The sequence below is a fragment of the Anarhichas minor genome, unplaced genomic scaffold (assembly GCF_050575085.1).
Source record: "Anarhichas minor isolate MPS153535 unplaced genomic scaffold, ASM5057508v1 ptg000040l, whole genome shotgun sequence".
Lineage (NCBI taxonomy): Eukaryota > Metazoa > Chordata > Actinopteri > Perciformes > Anarhichadidae > Anarhichas > Anarhichas minor.
In genome coordinates, this window is record NW_027466486.1 from 8,965,975 (window position 1) to 8,984,355 (window position 18,381).

At 41.6% G+C, this 18,381-nt stretch overlaps 4 protein-coding genes across 4 annotated transcripts; 2 read left to right on the top strand and 2 right to left on the bottom strand.

Moving 5' to 3' along the window:
• Nucleotides 1-71: 71 nt before the first annotated feature.
• On the bottom strand, nucleotides 72-11,779 carry LOC142968035 (ankyrin repeat and SOCS box protein 2-like). Its single transcript, XM_076107749.1, has 10 exons — nucleotides 9,501-11,779; nucleotides 8,842-8,973; nucleotides 4,802-5,006; nucleotides 2,600-2,769; nucleotides 2,247-2,402; nucleotides 1,918-2,163; nucleotides 1,662-1,833; nucleotides 885-1,488; nucleotides 646-799; nucleotides 72-495 (listed from the first exon to the last, which is right to left on the bottom strand). The coding sequence occupies exons 3-10, from the start codon at nucleotides 4,921-4,923 to the stop codon at nucleotides 365-367; spliced, it is 1,755 nt and encodes a 584-aa protein (XP_075963864.1). The 5' UTR covers nucleotides 4,924-5,006; nucleotides 8,842-8,973; nucleotides 9,501-11,779; the 3' UTR covers nucleotides 72-364.
• Nucleotides 7,561-9,863, top strand: ccdc197 (coiled-coil domain containing 197). Its single transcript, XM_076107750.1, has 9 exons — nucleotides 7,561-7,813; nucleotides 7,889-7,934; nucleotides 8,105-8,281; nucleotides 8,392-8,549; nucleotides 8,631-8,713; nucleotides 8,837-9,009; nucleotides 9,116-9,226; nucleotides 9,324-9,440; nucleotides 9,530-9,863. The coding sequence occupies exons 1-9, from the start codon at nucleotides 7,710-7,712 to the stop codon at nucleotides 9,710-9,712; spliced, it is 1,152 nt and encodes a 383-aa protein (XP_075963865.1). The 5' UTR covers nucleotides 7,561-7,709; the 3' UTR covers nucleotides 9,713-9,863.
• LOC142968037 (ubiquitin thioesterase OTUB2-like) lies at nucleotides 11,077-13,386 on the top strand. Its single transcript, XM_076107752.1, has 6 exons — nucleotides 11,077-11,160; nucleotides 11,286-11,366; nucleotides 11,480-11,598; nucleotides 11,695-11,779; nucleotides 12,266-12,457; nucleotides 12,569-13,386. Exons 2-6 carry the CDS (start codon nucleotides 11,286-11,288, stop codon nucleotides 12,773-12,775), a joined length of 684 nt encoding a protein of 227 aa, XP_075963867.1. The 5' UTR covers nucleotides 11,077-11,160; the 3' UTR covers nucleotides 12,776-13,386.
• On the bottom strand, nucleotides 12,853-18,124 carry ddx24 (DEAD (Asp-Glu-Ala-Asp) box helicase 24). The gene is made up of 8 exons (XM_076107748.1): nucleotides 16,946-18,124; nucleotides 16,411-16,860; nucleotides 16,153-16,306; nucleotides 14,621-15,136; nucleotides 14,091-14,166; nucleotides 13,626-13,814; nucleotides 13,411-13,540; nucleotides 12,853-13,315 (listed from the first exon to the last, which is right to left on the bottom strand). The coding sequence occupies exons 1-8, from the start codon at nucleotides 17,814-17,816 to the stop codon at nucleotides 13,053-13,055; spliced, it is 2,649 nt and encodes an 882-aa protein (XP_075963863.1). The 5' UTR covers nucleotides 17,817-18,124; the 3' UTR covers nucleotides 12,853-13,052.
• Between the last annotated feature and the right edge of the window lie 257 nt (nucleotides 18,125-18,381).

The following is an 18,381-nucleotide window of genomic DNA, read 5'->3' on the forward strand; positions in this document are numbered from 1 at the left end:
ACTATGAAAATAGAATGTGGGACATAGATTGCTTTTTTCTTTGTCAAAGTAATGTATGATAGATAGGCACATTTGAAACAGTGACTTTTATTTTTAAATAAATGATTCAACTTCCCTCGAGAACTCCTTTGGGCATTAGATTATTTTTGCTTTCATTGAGCGTTTCTGTGAAACTGCAAAACACTCTGACGGACAGATTAAAGAAACTTATTATCACGTTTTACATATGTTATAAATAGATATTTTACACATAGAGAACTGCATCTACAGATAAAAGATATGCGATGAAGCTAAAAAAAGAAACACAAATTGATAAATTTAGTCACATCTATGATGCCTATATTGCTTGAAGTTCAGATTAAAGTCAGTCAGCCAGGCTCAGGTATCTGATCAGTCTGTCTGGCAGAGGTAGACTTGTGAGAGATTTCAGTCTGTGTCTCCCCATTTGGGTCCGAATCCTAAATCTGCAAAGGTGCAGCAGTGGACGAGGTGACGCTGTGGACAGGACAAAGAGAGAAAAGATCAAGAGGATTGTCGCTTGCATAATTGTAGACCACATTTACGTTGTCTGCATGTGTGAGGAAGTGAAAGACAGAAAGAGACACGTTTGCATGTCAGGATGATAAGATTTTGTCAGATGCTTACATGACTTCCTCTTAACAGCGAGCCATTCTTCTCGGCTGTCCAGCTGTTCAGTGAGCTTGCTGCAAAGCTGAACATGACCAACATGCTCCAGCAGCAAGTCTATGATCGGTCCTGCCCATTTACACATGACGGATGTTGAGATCCACTCACAGAACTGAAAAGGGAAAAAAATATATACTTAGAAAGAACATTTCAGTTATTGTAAAATCCGAGTCACTGCTTTTGCCTATTTTCCACACCTGTGTTGCTCTTTCTGGTGGCTCACTGCAGTTTAAAGGAAGCATATTGTCATTCTGCAAAACAATTCTGTTGCTGCCAACTGTTCTTATGTGGGATCCTCCTGATGTTGGGTGAGGGGCACAGCCGTATGTACAGGTAAAACAGGAGAGGGCATCACAGCCATTGTCCAAAAGACACTTGAGTAGAGGCAAATTATTCATGCAAAGGGCAACAACAGCGGGAAACATAGTGGCGTAGGAGGGAATTCTGGCGTTGACATTGGCCCCTCTCTCCAGCAGTAAGGACACAGTGCTGACACAGCCCTGCCGCACAGCCATCAGTAGAGGACTGACTGGGTCCAGAGTAAGATTTGCGCCAGCGTTCAGTAACACCTCTGCCGTCTCGGTGCTGCCGTTGGCAATTGCAAAGTAGAGAGCTGTTGCTCGTCGATCAGCGTACTGGATGGAGTGACTGTCGGCCAGTGTGGCGTTTACATCTGCACCTGTCTTGAGCAGCACAGCTGCCGCGGTGTGTCTGTTGTGCTCTGCTGCTAGGTGGAGGGGGCTGATACAACTGTGCCGGAGCCTGGCTCGACTTGTCACTGAGACAAGCAGGGACACGATCCTGCACACAGAGTGAGGACACAAAATACATGAAGACAACAAATACTAAGCCGTTTTCTAAAACTCTTGTCATAGCCTTATTCATAATAACCATTGTACATTATAACAACACATTTTGTCGCTGAATACAAATATTGTCAACTTCAGCAGTATCCTTATCAACAAGTTACTTACTCATGATGTCCGAATTGGGCAGCAATATGCAGCGGCAGCAGTCCTGAGTTGGTGGGTTTGTTGGCATCTGCATTTTTAGTCAACAGCACTGCAACGCTTTCCTTGTGGCCATTTTTACTAGCCTCATGCAGAGCTGTGACCCCATCACATGTCTGCATGTTCACATCTGCACCTACAGAGAAGCATGGGTCTTTTATAACCTTGGAATGGGGATTAGAAACATTAAAAGGAGTGATATTGTTGTGCAGAAAGGTACCTTTTCCAATAAGGTAGCAGAGCGCCCTCATCTGTCCTCGCTGAGCTGCTACAATGAGTGGTGTGATGCTGTAAGTATTAGGTGGATTGATTGCGGCCCCGGCTCTTATTAGTATCTCACAGATCTCTGTGTTGTTCCTGGACACAGCCTCGTGGAGGGCTGTCCAACCCTGACCACACCGCTGGTTCACAGTGGCCCCATGGGTAAGAAGGAGGCTCACCATGTCCATATCCTCCAACTCACAAGCTACAGAAACAGACAAGTCATTTGGCTGTTATACGGTTATCTATATTTTCTGAATAGTTCTGTTGTGTAGAACACTGCTGTACCTTTGTACAAAGGGGTTTCTTTGTTCTTGCTGCTGATGTCGGGGTCGGCGCCTGTCTCCAGAAGGCACTGCACACATGACAAGTGTTCACAAGACACAGCGAGCAGCAGGGCCGTCTGCTCCTGCAAGGTACGTTTGTCTACCGATCCTGGATGGGCTGGTGCAGAAAATATTCATATCACACAAATCAGTTTGGTGACTCGTTTTGCATTTTGAGAATGTACAAACAAAGCATCAAAACGCCTCTTTGAATAGATATGTAGATATGGTATCTTTCCCATATTGTCACTCTGAGCTCATGCTATTCAAAACAGAACAAATGCACTGCTTTTAATACCGCTTTTAATGTCATACCCCTCAGTATGATCTTCAAGCACTCTGTCTGTCCGGAGAAGGCAGCATCATGCAGAGGTATCCAGCCATCTTTGTTCTCCTTCAGCAGGCTGAGAGGAGCGGATGTTGCCAGATCATTAACAGCCTTCACGTCCCCTCTCCTGATGGCAAAGACCACTGGCTCAACATCCCTTAAAAGGAGAGGAAAAAAACACTTGAATTGACTTACACCTAAACACAATCAGACAACAGCACTGTGTGAGGGCTGTAGTTTTGATGCAACCATGAGATCTCCAATATTTATATATAGGTGATAAAAATAATAATATACTGTAATATAATAAACAATTCGAACTGGTATAATATGTTATTCATTTAATCAAAATCGAATATTTCCTACTCATATTCTACAACAGTTACACAGAAGTCCTCAGTTGAGCAGAAGGACCCCAAACACACACACACACGCGCGCGCGCACACACACAGACATGAAGTCAACAAAAGACTCACTCCGGCTCTGACGCTGCGTCGCTCTGTCGGTCTCCTCTCCTCCTATCTCCTCGCACTCGCGACATAACATTATTACATTTACCTCCAGCATTACGGAACTGAGATAAGTATTCAGAATAGATGAATTTCGTCATTACTGATGATGAGAGATTTCACAGCAGTGCTTCCTCTCACAGCGTGGCGGCGGAGCGGCGCAGCAGCGCCAAGCGGGGCTCAGCTGTGCCGTCTCAGATTATTTTGGGACATTGTCAGGCGGCAGAGTGACGGGTTTATCCATATATGTCAAGAGACTCGGACATCCAGAGATAAGGCGGACAGCAACTGAAGATAATGAGGCCGAGATGTCTTTCTTTGCACACGAAGCCTTTATTTAATTGGCTGGTTTCCACATTACACAATCAGTTAATAAACACACTAATCTTAAAGCGTACTTTTGGAAGAATAGGCCAGTACAAGAGGAAAAACACAGCGAGGGATAACAATGAGTACTACGGAAGATTAAAGGTAGAGCCACCACAATTCACCAGACACTCAGACAGAACGCAGCAGACATTGCAGTCCTGGACTGTATCCACAGGGAATGCTATTTAAATATTGCTGTTATGTCCTTCATTGTTAATTAAGAGAGGAGGTATATAGCTGCTATAATCAAATGGACTGTAGCTACAGTAATCAGGGCTGTAAGACTTTAGAAATACTGGGGCCACGAGTCTGAATTCCCCCACTGATCCTTATACGCACAACCTTTTTTTACTTTTTGTTTTGACATTTTATTGATTTAATTGTGCAATTATATTTTAATTGTTTCGCAACTTTTGAAAATGTGGCTGCATAGTTCAGGCAAAACTATAACTCCTATAAAAAACATCAGGTTCTGTTTGAGTCCGTTGGGCACAGTTACATAATTATTCATGTTCATGACATTTTTTAAATGTGAAGCAGCGCTTGTAATTTACGCACTATATCACTTTGAGGGGGCTGCGGTTTCTCCACAAGAGGGAGTTTTTTTCCCATTGACAGACCACATGCTAATGGCATCAATTAAAGTAATAGCAGGAGCAGTTTCTACCTGCAGATACACTTCAATGAGTCTGCTTGTAGATAATGATGGCTGCTGCACACTCACAGGCCTCCTGCAGGCAATAAGCAATTGAGCAGTGCTGTTTTTCTTTTAAATACTTTTCTTTGTGTGTGTATTCTCAAAGTTAGCTGAAAAAAGTATAATAATTGAACATCTTTTTGGAACATTTTACTTCCAGATTATGTTAACCACTCAAATACTGTGGAGCTATTTAGTTTGTTTAGACATGAGTAGTTATTTCCCTTCCCTTGAACCAGAGATAACATTAGGCTTATTTTCAGGCACTTCAGCACCATTTATTTTAGTCTCCTGTACTGAGCCACATTTATTTAAACAATTTCACAAACACCAAAGTTTGTACTTCAAATATTCAGCACAGACAAAGTAGTTCTTTGTTTTTTTTGTTTTGAAGACTAATTATGCTGATCCACAACTTATAACCATGCCATTTATAAAATACTACAATTTATATAGAAAATTATAAACACATGCCGTTACTAACCACACAAAAAGACTGATTTCAAGATTTCAAATGGATTATTCAGGGATTGTTTTATTATAACTCATGTGCATACTATACAGTACTTCTCTTAAAAAAGGTGAGTCATAAAGTAATATGATGTTTCCTCACCTGGGCAGGTTTACTGTTGAGTTGGCGGAAGTGTGGCGACTCAGAGAGTAGACAGCCAGCCTGTCTTTGATATCGTTGTTTAGTCTCTGGTAAAGAGACCTGGATCTGCTGACTGCGATCATCACAGGAGGAGATGTGTTGTCCAGCCTGAGGACTGAGACATCCAACAGCGTGCTGCTGTCTTCTTCATAGACCAGAGATGAGCCTGATGATCCAGACCAACAGAGTCAGAACAATTATATAAGCAAATGTACAAACCTGCGTAAACACACATACTACAGTCACACTGTGAATTAGAGACCAAGATCCTTTGACAGAGCTGAAATCTGCACTTGTAGACATCAGCGCGCAGCAGCTCAGGCAATGAGGATAGATGCCTTTTAAGGGCATGTTCAACTGTGTTTGATTCCACTTGATTCTGCAGCTCTAGAGGCAACGCTGAGGTGAGGTCGTGTGTAGTGTTACAGTGAGTTATGCAGCAGAAAGTTGGCACAAGAACAACACATAAAGTTGGAGTTAGCATTTATTTGCTCAACTATGAGCAAGTGTTTTCTTAATGGTTTAAGAAAACACTGTTTATTTTTAAACAAAGATAAAACATACACAGAAAGAGGAGAGATTTGAAAGACCAAGTGTATCAAATGTATCTTTAAAGCTTAACTATAATTCAAAGACTGCATCTCACCACGTGTCAGTGTTCCTCGTCCTCATTCAAAGAAGTTGCTTTAACACTACAAACATGTTGATCTACCTTCATAACAAGAGAGATGAGTATCCTTCTGCTGTATTCGCTCTTACTGTCTTGACATGATGAAGTGTGAAAATGTGCACACAATGACAGCTGATTTTTGTTTCACCATCCCTTTTTCGGGAAGTGTTTGTGAAGAATGCTTCCTACAACAAAACTGGAAGTTGCCTCTGGTTTACTTGACACTAACAAGTCTATCAGCAAGTCTATTTACAGCTGGAGGAACCAGACTACTCTGAGGCTGTTTCCAAATTTCTGAGGAGTCTCACATTGTTTTGGCCGATGAAGACAAACTTGTTTTCAACTATGGTCTCATTCTCTGATTCCAGGTTATGCAAAAAGAACAGCCAGTACCCACACAACTAATTGTGATTTACTGCCTGTTGCTTTTATGTTTACTTTAAATGTGACAGGAACTACAGATACACTAGTTCCTGCCGTACATCCATAAAAATAAACCGAATACGTTTATGGCAGTTACCTACATCTCTAAGCAATCATCACATACATAAATAAATGTGTATAGATAAGATGTACATGTACTTTTAGATACAAACTGGAAGATATAAAATCCATATTGATCCTTCGACCCTTATTAATATAAATGGAAGTTGAATAAGCACTTAAGGAAGGATTAGTTGTTTGAGAAGAGAGGAGATAGTGCTAATACTGAGAGATGGTGTTTATTTGCAACACTTTAAAGGTGTAGTCAGCATCGTTAACATTGCCTCTGTCTCGTTTAAGTGCGTCAGCAAGTCTCGTCAGTGATTACACCTGCGGTTTTCCTGCTATCTCAAGTCAAATTGTCTGTTAGGAAAATGGTCTATTGGTAAAACTAATGCGGGTGTAACCATCGTGCATTTTATTAATTTACCCTTCGCTTTTCATGTAATGATGTGTCATATATCAATGTCCACTATATATGAAAAAAGCTCTATAAAACTAGAAAGTCCCTCCACTTAATAAGAATGCGTGCTTAAAATACTCATTGTGACTTCCCTTTGATGTTTGACCTTCACTGATCAGAATGATGTACATGCAGAGTTGAACACCAGGAGGCTGTTTCCATATTCATCCCCTGAAGGGAGAAGGTTTCTCTGTGCTTACATCAAATCTGGATTTAAGACACGTACATTGAGCATGATTTGGTGAAGTTTGTTTGCAAATCATGGTTCAACATGCAACTTAGATTGAGAACGGACCTGTCAGAGTTATAGACATTTTGCAACCAGTTAAACTTTTGAAATTAAATTAGCATGTTATTTGCAAAACTAAACTACTGTTTGGTTAGTTAATCTACTATTTCAGTGTATATACTGTGCATTTTTTATATTTCTTATTTTTACTCTGTTATTTTTATTGCATATATTTTGCATTTTTATACTTTATACTTAATATTTATATTTTTTACTCTGTTACTTTAATTGCTTAAGTATATTTGTTGCTGCTGTAACAAACAAATTCCCCCTTGCGGGATGAATAAATGATCTATCTATCTATCTATCTATCTATCTATATTCACCAAATCTGGAATTTGTTAAGGTATTCTGGTTCTACTTTTTTGTCAAAAAAATGTATCAGACAGAAATTATAATTCAAAGCAGAGTATGTGCATACTGTATGTCTAGAACATGTCTGAATGGGAAGTTGCAAGCAGCAGACTTTATTTTCTTAATTATGCTTTTATTATTATTTCAATGTCAATACTGGGTTAACTGGAACATATTTCGCTGGTAAAGTCTGCAGAGTAGTTTATGAGCTTTTCACAGAGTTGATAACGGGGTGCATCCCAAACCCTCTCTGGACTTCAGCAGAGTCTGGGGACTCGGTTCTCTGAAATTAGAACGGAGTGAGCGCTCTTCATGTTCTCCTCGTGCCGGACCTGTAACGATCTCATTTCTATGCACACGTCGCCCTCATTCAACTCAATGAAACAGAAACCGCCCATCTGGCAGTTGCCATGGCAACGGAGAAACGATCCCTGCACATTCCCTGTTGTCTCGCACGCGGTTCCAAGGAAACTGCAACACAAATCCAGGAAAACATCCGGAACAGACTTTCTGGTCTCGCCCGAACGTGGAATAACTGCAGCACTTGTTTACTCATCGGGATTACTGGACAATATATTTGCAAAAAAAAAAACAACAACAAACAAACACGATGACGTCCTCCCTGCCTATCCTAAATGACAGCAAGCCCCGACTGAGACTGACGGTGGAAAAAAGAAGAAGAAACATTTTTGTAACACAACTGAACGACACCAGGTAGGAACTTTGTTCCTCTTAAACCCATTTATCAATGTGTCGATTGAATTGTTCTGAAAATCAATTTCTCATCAGACACAGAAAGGAGGAAAATGTCAACTACCTACCTGTTGTGACAGAGGTGAGACAGAATAAGTAAGCATGCTATTAAAAAATGATGACCTAGGAAACTTTAGGAAATAGAATATTAAAATAATGATACAGAAAATTAGGTTTTGTGGCCTGTGATGACACTCTTTTTTTTTAAGATAGTTTGCATGGACAGAGTTTGAGTGTTTATTCTATGTTTAGACTTCCAGCAGAATCCTTGAGGCAGGAGTGAACACTTTGCAAAAGACCTTGGTTCTGAAGAAACAGGCTGAGTTGGACAAAGTGAACCAGCAACTCGCACTCAAACGACAGGAGTTTAAGAACCGCGTGGAGGCTCTAGCTCGGAGAAGGTCTGAACTGGAACTAAAACAACAGCAGGTGAATTGAAACCCCCTGAAACTACTTGAAAGCATGAATGATTATGCTCTAGATATCCACTGATGACACTGGCCAATATAAATACCTTTGGGATTTGTATTTTGACCCAGACTAAAGAGAGGGTGATGAAGTTTGAGAAGTTTGTGGCTGAAAATGAAGTGAAGCGACGCCGAGCGCTGAAGAATTATGAGGCTGCACTTGAGCTGAACATTTCTAAACAGAGAGAGATAGAAGATCTGACAGATCACCTGAAACAACTTAGAGCAAGGTGAGAACTCTCAACCGACGCCTCAATGCAACGATCACGCCGTCACTTTTAACCTCAGTTTTCCCATATCTCAATTCACAGAAAGCTAGTTTTAAAGGAGAGAATGTCAAAATACAAAATCTATGAGGACTACTTGATGAAAACAATAGATCATTTCCCCAGCAGTAAGTCAAACACACTTTTATTGGCCTCCGTAAGAAAACTTTTACATGAATCAGTTCTGCTTATCCTAATGAGTTAATTACACACTGGCAGTAAGATGGACCAAACTGCACAATGTCTTTCAGCTTACCTTGATCATGGGGCTGAATCTTTGGTGACGCCCATCATTCGGCGCCACGAGATCCTGTCCATCACCCACCGGCAGCTGCTGCAGCGTTTGGGGCGTCTGGAGGAGGAGGTGGAGCAGGGCCAGCAACAACTGCTGATCATGAAGCAGGAGCACAGTATTAAAACAATGGTCAGACACACACACACACAAACACACACACACACACATATTCATCTTTTCTTCAATTGTCAATGCTTGAATGAACGACCTATTAGAGTTTGCGTGTGTGTTGCAGATGGCCAATAAGGAGCTGTCTGAACTCCAGAGTGAGTTAGAAACCCTCAAAGAGAAAAACAAGCAGGCAGAGGTTGACCTGCTGATGAAACAAGGCCTGAACAGACAGAAGGTATGCTTTCCAGATTATAAATTGGAAAGGACTCTTAGCTAATTTGCAGATTGGAGTTAGGGATAGAAATGTTTTTAAATGTGCCATTGTCACTCAGGTTGAAGAAGTGGGCCGTTTGATTATGGCAATCAACAATCTTGCAGAGCAGTGTTATCTATCAACATATGGACCACTGGAAAACATGAACATACTGACAATGATGGACATGGTGAAGGTAATATCTTAAGAAAATAGTTGCTTGCTATATGGTAGTAATAAACGTTACTTTACCTACTTTTTAACTAACAAAGAGTATGATTTCAGGAGTACATCCTGGACAAGGCGGACACGGAGAGGAGAGCGAGGAGACTGATGGAGTCTTCTGCCATGACGAGTAGGACAGCTCCGACCGACAAAAGAGAGAGGGGGTCAATGAAAAGCATCGGCGCTAAAACACAAATTAAAAGTTCAAGTAAAGTCAGTAGAAAGAGTGAGACAATGAGTTGATGGGGAACTTTAACAACTTCACATGGTGTCACTGCTTACAATCTAAGTTTGTTGAGTGTGAACATTAATTTTGAAGCAGTAGTTTGACAAGTACAACATGACAAGTATGACAACCACGTCCGCTGATGAGGAATGGAGATGCAGGGAAATCAAAACTCTGGGAAAAGCATATAAGCAAACCTTGTGTTAAGATACTTTTGTCATCATCTAAAAGTGGTTTGATTTTTGGGGTTTGTGTAACAGAGTTTCAGTGTTCAAAACTCTTAGTGAAAAATGCTATGCACCACGTTTTGCATTTAACATTTCATAAAGATTTTGAAAATGTCTTTGGAACGTAATCATTGTAAAATAAAAATGTTTACAATCAAATGATGCTGTCAGACAAGAAGTAACAATTAGTACCCATCAAAACGGCCTATGCAATGGTACGTATGCAATTTCTATCACATTTAGATTACACAAACGATAGAGAAAAGATCTGTGATTTAATGAGTATTTGAAATGATGTAGAATAAATTATTCTTTGTGATATTCTGTATTGTCTATTATTAAATCCTGTTCTTTTACTAAATAATATAGCTCAGCAGAGATAATCTGACTTTCCTGTTATAAATCCTACACATCGTGCAGGAACAAATGCTGCAATCATTTACATTTTCTGTTCCACATAGTTTGTGTTTTTGCTCAACACGCCAAACATTTGCAGCAAAGCAAATTCCTGAATCTGGCCTGATCCATGTTGTCAGACACTGCCTGCCCTGCAGGTTTTCATAAAGCCCTTTAGTGCAGACAGTGATCACCAATTAGGTTGCAATGCTACTCCTCCGGGTAATGCGGTTAAAGTAGCAAAACATGTTCAGTAATAATCTGGGTTGTTAGGCTGCGAGTACGTTTAGTAGCCTATTGTAGATAAGGATCATTTTAAAATACCGTACTTGTACTTTACTTGAGTATTTCCATTTTTATGCTACTACTTCACTTCATTTCAGAGGTAAATATTAAACTTTTTAACCCACTACAATGTTGTGACCGCCATAATTAGGCTACTTGTTACGTCAGAGATTCAAAACGTTTCTACAGAGAAATATGATGCGTTATTGTAGGCTATATAAAGTTGTTAAAATCAGGGTTGACATCGATCACATAGATCGTGATGCAGTACCGTTAGTTTTACCTTGAGCATTTGAAAAAAATAAATGCTGATTATACTCCTACTTTTACGAAAGTACGATCTTGAACATAGGCGTTCTGCTTGTAGCAGCAGAGGTTAATTGTGGGTTGCCATTTTTCGGTTGCATAAAGTCTCCTACGAAGGTTTGACTCAAACACTGTACTGTCCCTTTAACACGAGCACGTGGTATCTGCAAACATCCGGTTTCCAGAAAATGGAAATACGATTGCAACAATGTTTTGACACACAGCTTTGACGCACAGATTCTTGCTACACTGTAATTACGTTTTCTCTCTGACATTGTTTCCATGTTGTCGAAATACGAAGGGATGTCGTGCTGGTAGTCGACCCCTAAAACTGCTGTTTGGTCTCTAAATGGTAAAGCCGTTTGTTTCTCGACAGATGGAGGCAGGCAGCCTCGTCTCATGCCGAGAGGACATCTCTTCGCTGTTTCCAGAGCAAACGCCGGGTGCCAAATACAAAGTAGGACATTTAGTTGGGGTGGGGTTAATATAGAGGCTACTTCAGGTGCTCAGTCGCCCATTTTAAAGGCTTCAAACTGTCGCATAATAATCACACCTATTGTCCTTTGTTAGGATTTAAGCGGTCAGTTTTCCACCGTCAGACAAGTGCGCGGAGATGGAAACTGCTTCTACAGAGCCCTCTGCTTCGCACACTTGGAGTCAGTGCTGCACAATGCCAGGGCTTTGCAGAGGTCAGTTATCGTCATTACTGGCATTTCTAAAAAAAAAAAAAAAACGGAAGTCACCTCAAATTTAAGGTGGTGACATCTTATTGGTTTGACTTTCAGGTTTAAGGAGAAAATTGTTCAAACCGATGAAGACTTGTCTTCTGCGGGATTTGATGAGAGGTCCTTCAAGCACCACCTGAACACAGTAAATAATGCCTTTATTTTTACAGACTTACCATGATGTATAAGGTTAGGAAAGCCCAAGTTTTAATACGCCTGGAAAAGGAAAGAAGTCTTCATTTAAGTGAGCAACAAGGGGAATTTATTGTTGGGAACGAACCATTCAGAAATTACAGAAGCAATAATACAATCAGATTACTAGTTTGGGCACTTAGAATTCTCTGACACCCGAGTCAGCTGCAGAACTAAATTCCATTCACAGGCCATCTTCTGGCAACATGTCACCTTACCTATGAAGGTTCTCCGTTATACACGTAATGACTAATTTGGTAAAAGTATTGCAAGTCAAAACCGATTGTACTTGTTGACATCGTGAAGTTCTTTGGCTACTCATCCATCAGTTCATCATTGGAACTGCTAATGGATCTCAGGGAAATAAAATCAAAGTATTGGAGGCACACTTGTAGAACTATCTTAACCCAATGTGTGTGAATACCTCGTTCTCTTGCAGGTTGTTAACGTAGTGGAGCAGTGCCAGGCTGATGAGCAGGAAGACACGCTGCTCAGGCTCTTCAATGAGCAGATGACGTCGGACAGCGTGGTGCAGTACCTCCGGCTGCTCACTTCAGCGCACCTGCAAAACCAGGCGGAGTTCTTCTGCAACTTTGTGGAGGCCCCAAATCTACTCGTCTACTGTCACCAAGTTTGTAACAAAGTGCCGCTGCCATCTAGTGAAAACAAATAGTAGATCCGAGGTTTTAATCAAGGAGATATAACGGTCAGGTTTGGTAATGTCTTCGCTCTCTTCATTCAGGAGGTGGAGACCATGGCGATGGAGTGTGATCACGTGGACATCTTAGCTCTGTCACAGGCCCTGGATATTGGCATCCACATCGTCTCTATGGAGGGCGATGAACAGCAGTTGGCTCACCACGTCATTCCAGAAGGTGCCGAACCCTCCCTGCACCTCCTCTACCAAACGTCACACTATAACATTCTCTACCCGCGACCTCAACACTGACCAGAGACCTGCGAGGACTCGGCTCAACTCAGGAATATTGACTTTGGTGGAATAAGAATCCTTGCTGGGCTTTAAGACACTTATGAAAACAGATTTTTATAAAGTCTTGCAGTGTACAGCGATTCAACAACATTTGGAAATACATTTTGTTTTGCACATTGTGCAGTAAGTATTTAAACGAATTGAAATTAATTCATGTAAAACATTTACATAAATCAACAATTACATAAACCGTGTCAAAGATGGCCTCTCTAAATACACACATTCCTTTCACATTTCACTGCTGCTCTTTCTTCTGCTGTTGTGCAACACCTTTCTTTAACTTCTGTTGTTTCTTCTCCTGTAATGAAACCCTGGTGAGGGCATTCCCCCTCCCGGGTACAGGCATGTGAGGAACAGACAGCTTTCCCATTTGAGTGGGGTACTTGGTCCTAATCCCATTGTTGAATACCGGCTGGGAGATCAGATGCTTCAGATGCTTCTTCATCCCCTTTACCGCCCTCTGCTGCTCTCTGTCATCGTCTTCATCCTTTCCCCTGCCTGTGGACATAAATGGTATATTCAGTTGTCTGTATTTTAACATTTTTAAATAAAGGGAACCTGGTGTGGAACATGTTGTGTTATGTTGGTCTCACCAATTAAAAGATCATCATCCAGGTCCACCTCCATGGCCTCTGCTGCCTGTCTGAACCAGGAGTTGTGCTGCTTCTCCTTGCTGTTGTGGAACTCAATCTTCTCGATCCGTCTGGCCAAGTTCACCCGCTCCTGTGGCGAAACGCACTCAACAATGAACAATCAGATATAATCTCTTTAATGTCACATAAAGGCTTGATCTAATGCTGGGTCTCACCTTGATGGCTTCCATGCATTTGCCCTCTATGGGGAACATGGGAAGCTCCTCGTCCTTCCCCAGAGCCTTGTAGATCTTTTTGAAGTTCATCACGTCGTCGGGGCCGATCAGCAGCAAACTCAGACCCTCTTTGGTGGCTCTCGCTGTTCTGCCACTGCGATGGACGTAAGTCTCAGACGTCCTGGGAACCTGATGTTCACAGGAGGACATGATTAAACATATTAGAACAGCCTCTAATACAATACTTCAGCTAACAGAGCTATGCAGCTGTATTATTTAAAATCAAACATGTAAAACTGTAACCAAAATGTAGCTCGACGGTAAAGAAATTCCTGCACCAAGGCTCAGTAAAACACAGTGGTTGGTGTTACAGTATAGTAGTACCTTCATACAGGACGATACTCATGTCGGTTAAACATAAGGAAATGGCTTTCTGAAATAATGAATGTCGTGGACAAAGCTTACCTGGTAGTGAATGACATGCTCAACATTCGGGATATCCAGTCCTCTAGCTGCCACATCAGTAGTCAGCAGAACACAGCTGGGAATGAAATTTCGATATTGTGTATAAGTGTCAATTCAGTAATGAGAGAATGGTGAAGTGTTGAGTTGGCCACATGTCAAGGGATGCGACACTGAAGAGATGCTAGATAATGATTAATAGTAACTATGTAAGTATCACTTTAAAAACAGAGCTTATTACAAAAGCTGGGGAAAGATGGCAGCAACACAACCACATGTACAGACTATTCAAAGCGCACTCGAGTTGTTTCTCCACCTTCCACTTTGAGGACTGCAAACTTGTAAACTACAGAGCATATTCTGTAAATATGCATTATGATTAAACAAGTCATGGGAACATATCCTGGACTTTTCATGTATACCAGATAAAACCCTGAAGGCCTTAGTTGCAGTTAAGACTTAAGACAGTTAAGACTAACCTAACCTGAGGCAAACCCCTTCAGACTGCTCGTGCAAGTGTGTGCAAACCTCACCTCTCCCTCTCTGCAAACCTTTCCAGGTTTTTGAGGCGTTGCTTCTGGTGCATGTTGGCATGAAGGGGCAGTGGAGTACAGTCCGAGATAACCAGCAGAGAGTTCAGTCTCTTGATACAGTCTATACTGTTGGCAAATACCATGGTGCGGCCAGGATACTGGAGCAGGAAGTAATAAAGGTAGAAGTCCTTCTCTTCCTTCTGACAATGGATTCGGGTCTCAGTCAGGGTCTCCACAGTTGCCTCCTTCCGGGTCAGGTCAACGATTTTGGGTTTGGACCTGATCCCCACTTTGACCATGAGAGCTTCCAGCTTGCTCCTCTGGTCCAGATTCTTCTTCTTCTTCTTCTGCAGAACGCGGGTGGGCAGGCTGCGATCCATGGTCAGCGTGGCAGAGAACACAAAAGTCTGCCTCTTGGGATTAAAGTGAACGGTGTTCAGCATCTCCAGCAGACTCTCCAGCTCCGCAAAGTGGCCTCTCTCTACCATGCGATCTGCTTCATCAATGACCAGGCACCTGCAGAATAACACAACCAAGAGAACTTAATAAAAAGGTAGCATGAACAAAAAACAAACAAAACAGACCTCTGTGAATTATTCATCACACTCAAACTATTCCTGATGTCGATCTGTCAAGTTCAATAAAAACTAAATCTGCTTTCAACACACAGTGTTCTGCTGCTTCTGGCTTTTTGTTTGACAATGATTGCACAGGGACCCCTCCTACAATAATGTGCATGCAGTCAATGCCAGGTCTCTGTGATTTATTGAGCCTTTCACTGCTGAAGTTGTACTTAAGGCCCATTCCTTCATTACAGAGCTTTATACACACTCTATATTTAATCTTTATATGACACCCTGTATGGTTCCCCGCATTTGAAAATTAGCTAATGTGGTCCGTCCTTACCGGCCAATAAAACTCAAAGCACATTCCATATTTCTATTTCTTTTTCAGTGTAAATGTAAACCGGACATTACCGGGTAAAAAGCATTTATGAAGTTCCAAACCAGTAACTTTAGGAACCCAAACCAGTAACGCCTTTAATCAAAATTTGATGAATAAATAAGGAAGTAGGGCTCGATGATAATTCAGTGCTACAGTTTATTGGCTTTCAATGGCGTCGTATTGTGATGACATGATCATTTATTAAGTATATTGTTATCAAAAACTAAATCTGTTGTACTGAATCACATCAATCTTGAGAAAATGAAATACCCAAAGCGCTCTTTACACAATATGGAAACCTCTCCCAGAACACACAAAAGCCTCGACACTTCTACCAAATGCAGATAAACAAATTAGAAATGAATATTAAAAGTTATGAGTTATTGCAGGTTTTTTTTTATGCCTGATGACCTTTGTCTGTTGTAATGCAGTACAGTGGGACACAGTATATTGTAATGAATTTGATATCTTTATTATTTTATTCATCTGTGATTTTGCACATAATTGCCATATCTTGATAAAGATAATATTGATATCTGAAATATATTGCAACACCATATAAGAAAGAGGTGTGAATTGTGACTTACCTGAGCCGTCTCAAATTCTGCAGATGCGGATGCCCCTCCTGGATCAAGTCCCACAGACGTCCTGGAGTGGCAATAACGATTTCTGGTCTTCGCTTTAGCATCCTTCGCTGTTTCTGTTGCGCCATTCCACCCACCAATATTGCCGTTTTGATGTCTACACAAGAGTAACACATTGAGTATCTTGACATTCATAATTACGTTTTAATTATCAAAAACAAAAAAAAACACCTGGTCATCATAGAAACTTGAATGACTTACCTGTAAATTTGGCGACAGCGTCAATGTGGTGCTTGACCTGAACAGCCAGCTCCCTGGTGGGAGTGAGCACCAGTCCAAGCAGAGGCTGACTGCCGCCACCGGCAGGTTCTGCTTCAGCGGTGGGCTCAAAGTCAAACTCTGCATTTTCGATGACTTTAACACACCCGAGCCTCTCGTCGTCATCTTTTCCTTCACCGTCGTCTTCGCTGTCGTGTTCGTCTGTGTCACCTTCATCCTGCTCTGCGACGCCTTCACCCTCTTCTCCCTCAGAGTCCACGATGTCCTCCTCGTCGTCTTCTTCTATCGCGGTCTCATCTACAGCTGGCAAATACAAACTCTCCACCTTTGCGGTTGATTCGGTGTTGTCGTCAGTTGGCTTTTCTGGACTTTTCTTCCACTCTAAGATGGCGTGGATCATGGGAATACCAAAAGCCAGTGTCTTCCCACTTCCTGTAATGACAGCGCTCACATTAGCTTCACTAATGGACACATGACGGACTATTATGGGACAAAAACAAAGGGTGTTTTATCTTACCTGTCTCAGCCGCCCCCAGTATATCCATACGATCCCTGATAGCTGGAGGCAAAGTCAGGGCTTGTATGGGACTCGGTGAGCTAAATCCAAGACTGCTCAGTGCCTTTAGCACAGGGGAGGGGACAAACAGGTCCTTCCAGGCACTCACATCTGCTTTTTTGTCATCGGGGCCAGATTGTGCCGCATTTGTCCAATTCTTGATCTGCTTTTTGATTTTGGGAAGCTTTGTGACTTTATCTTGAGTGGATTTTTCTATTTCCAGACCCTGAAGTTCTGACTCCTGGTTTTTATCTTTTCTTATCCGCCGCTTCGGTTTCTTTTTCTTCTTTTTGTTACTCTTCTTTGTGAGTTTTGGGGCATCGGGTTCTGAACTGATTGCTGTATCTTTACAGGTGTCTTCTGCAGGCCTTGCCTCTTCTCCTCCCTCCTCACCGGCAGCTACATCCTTCTCCATCACTTCTTCAGCAGTGTTATCTGGCTGGTCCGATTCCTGTGCAACCACTTTCTGATTTTTCCTCTTTTTGGCTTTCTTCTGAACTGGTTCAGCTGTTTTCTCTCCCTCTTTGCTCTCCACAGCTACCTTCTCTCCAGCCTTCTCTCCCTCGCCGGCTTTTCTCTTCTTTGTTTTCTTCTTCTTCTTCTCCTTTTTGAATTCATTTGCTGCTTCAGCTGCAGCCTTCTCAGAGTCTACCAACCGATAATCTGTCAGCTCTTCAAAACACACCAGACCCTCCAGTCCCTCCTCGGAGAAGATACTGGGATCGAGCTCTAACGCTTTCCATTTGCCTTTCATATGGATGCTCCGTTTGGCTGGTTTTATCAGCCCGGAGGACATGCGCTTGTATCTGGGCTTCATCTTCATTATCTTCATTTTCCTACAAATATATACCGAGTCACGCCAATACGTTGAATTGCCTCCTTCAAACGGAGCAGTTAAACGCGTGGCGGTATGTGTGAAGTTAGCTCGCAGCTAGGTGAACTCCAACTATGTAGCAAATACCCGTAAAAACGTCAGACCCGATTGGCTTGGTCAGCCATAAACAACAATACTACAACTATAAGTAAAAGCAATGAACACAAAGTACTACCTTGACTGGCTGTGTTGTTTTTCTATGTCAAAATATTGTTACAAATGATGACAACCACGCATGACACGAGGGCGCAGCCATGACAGTGTTGATCACGTGGTTTGAAAAAACTTTATTTGTCCAACAAAACGGTTACAGAGTTTTCTGTGGGAGAGAAAAAACTATTCACGTGATATATTTGAAGTGAAGTGATCACGAGCGTGCTGTCTCTAGATATAGTGATCATATTCATACAATCAGTTATTGATACATTTCAGAGAAAGTAATACTTTCACACGTTTAAATTATTAAGACTGGATGTGTTGTAAAGGCACCTTTAATAAAAGGTTTATACATTGTAAGTAATGA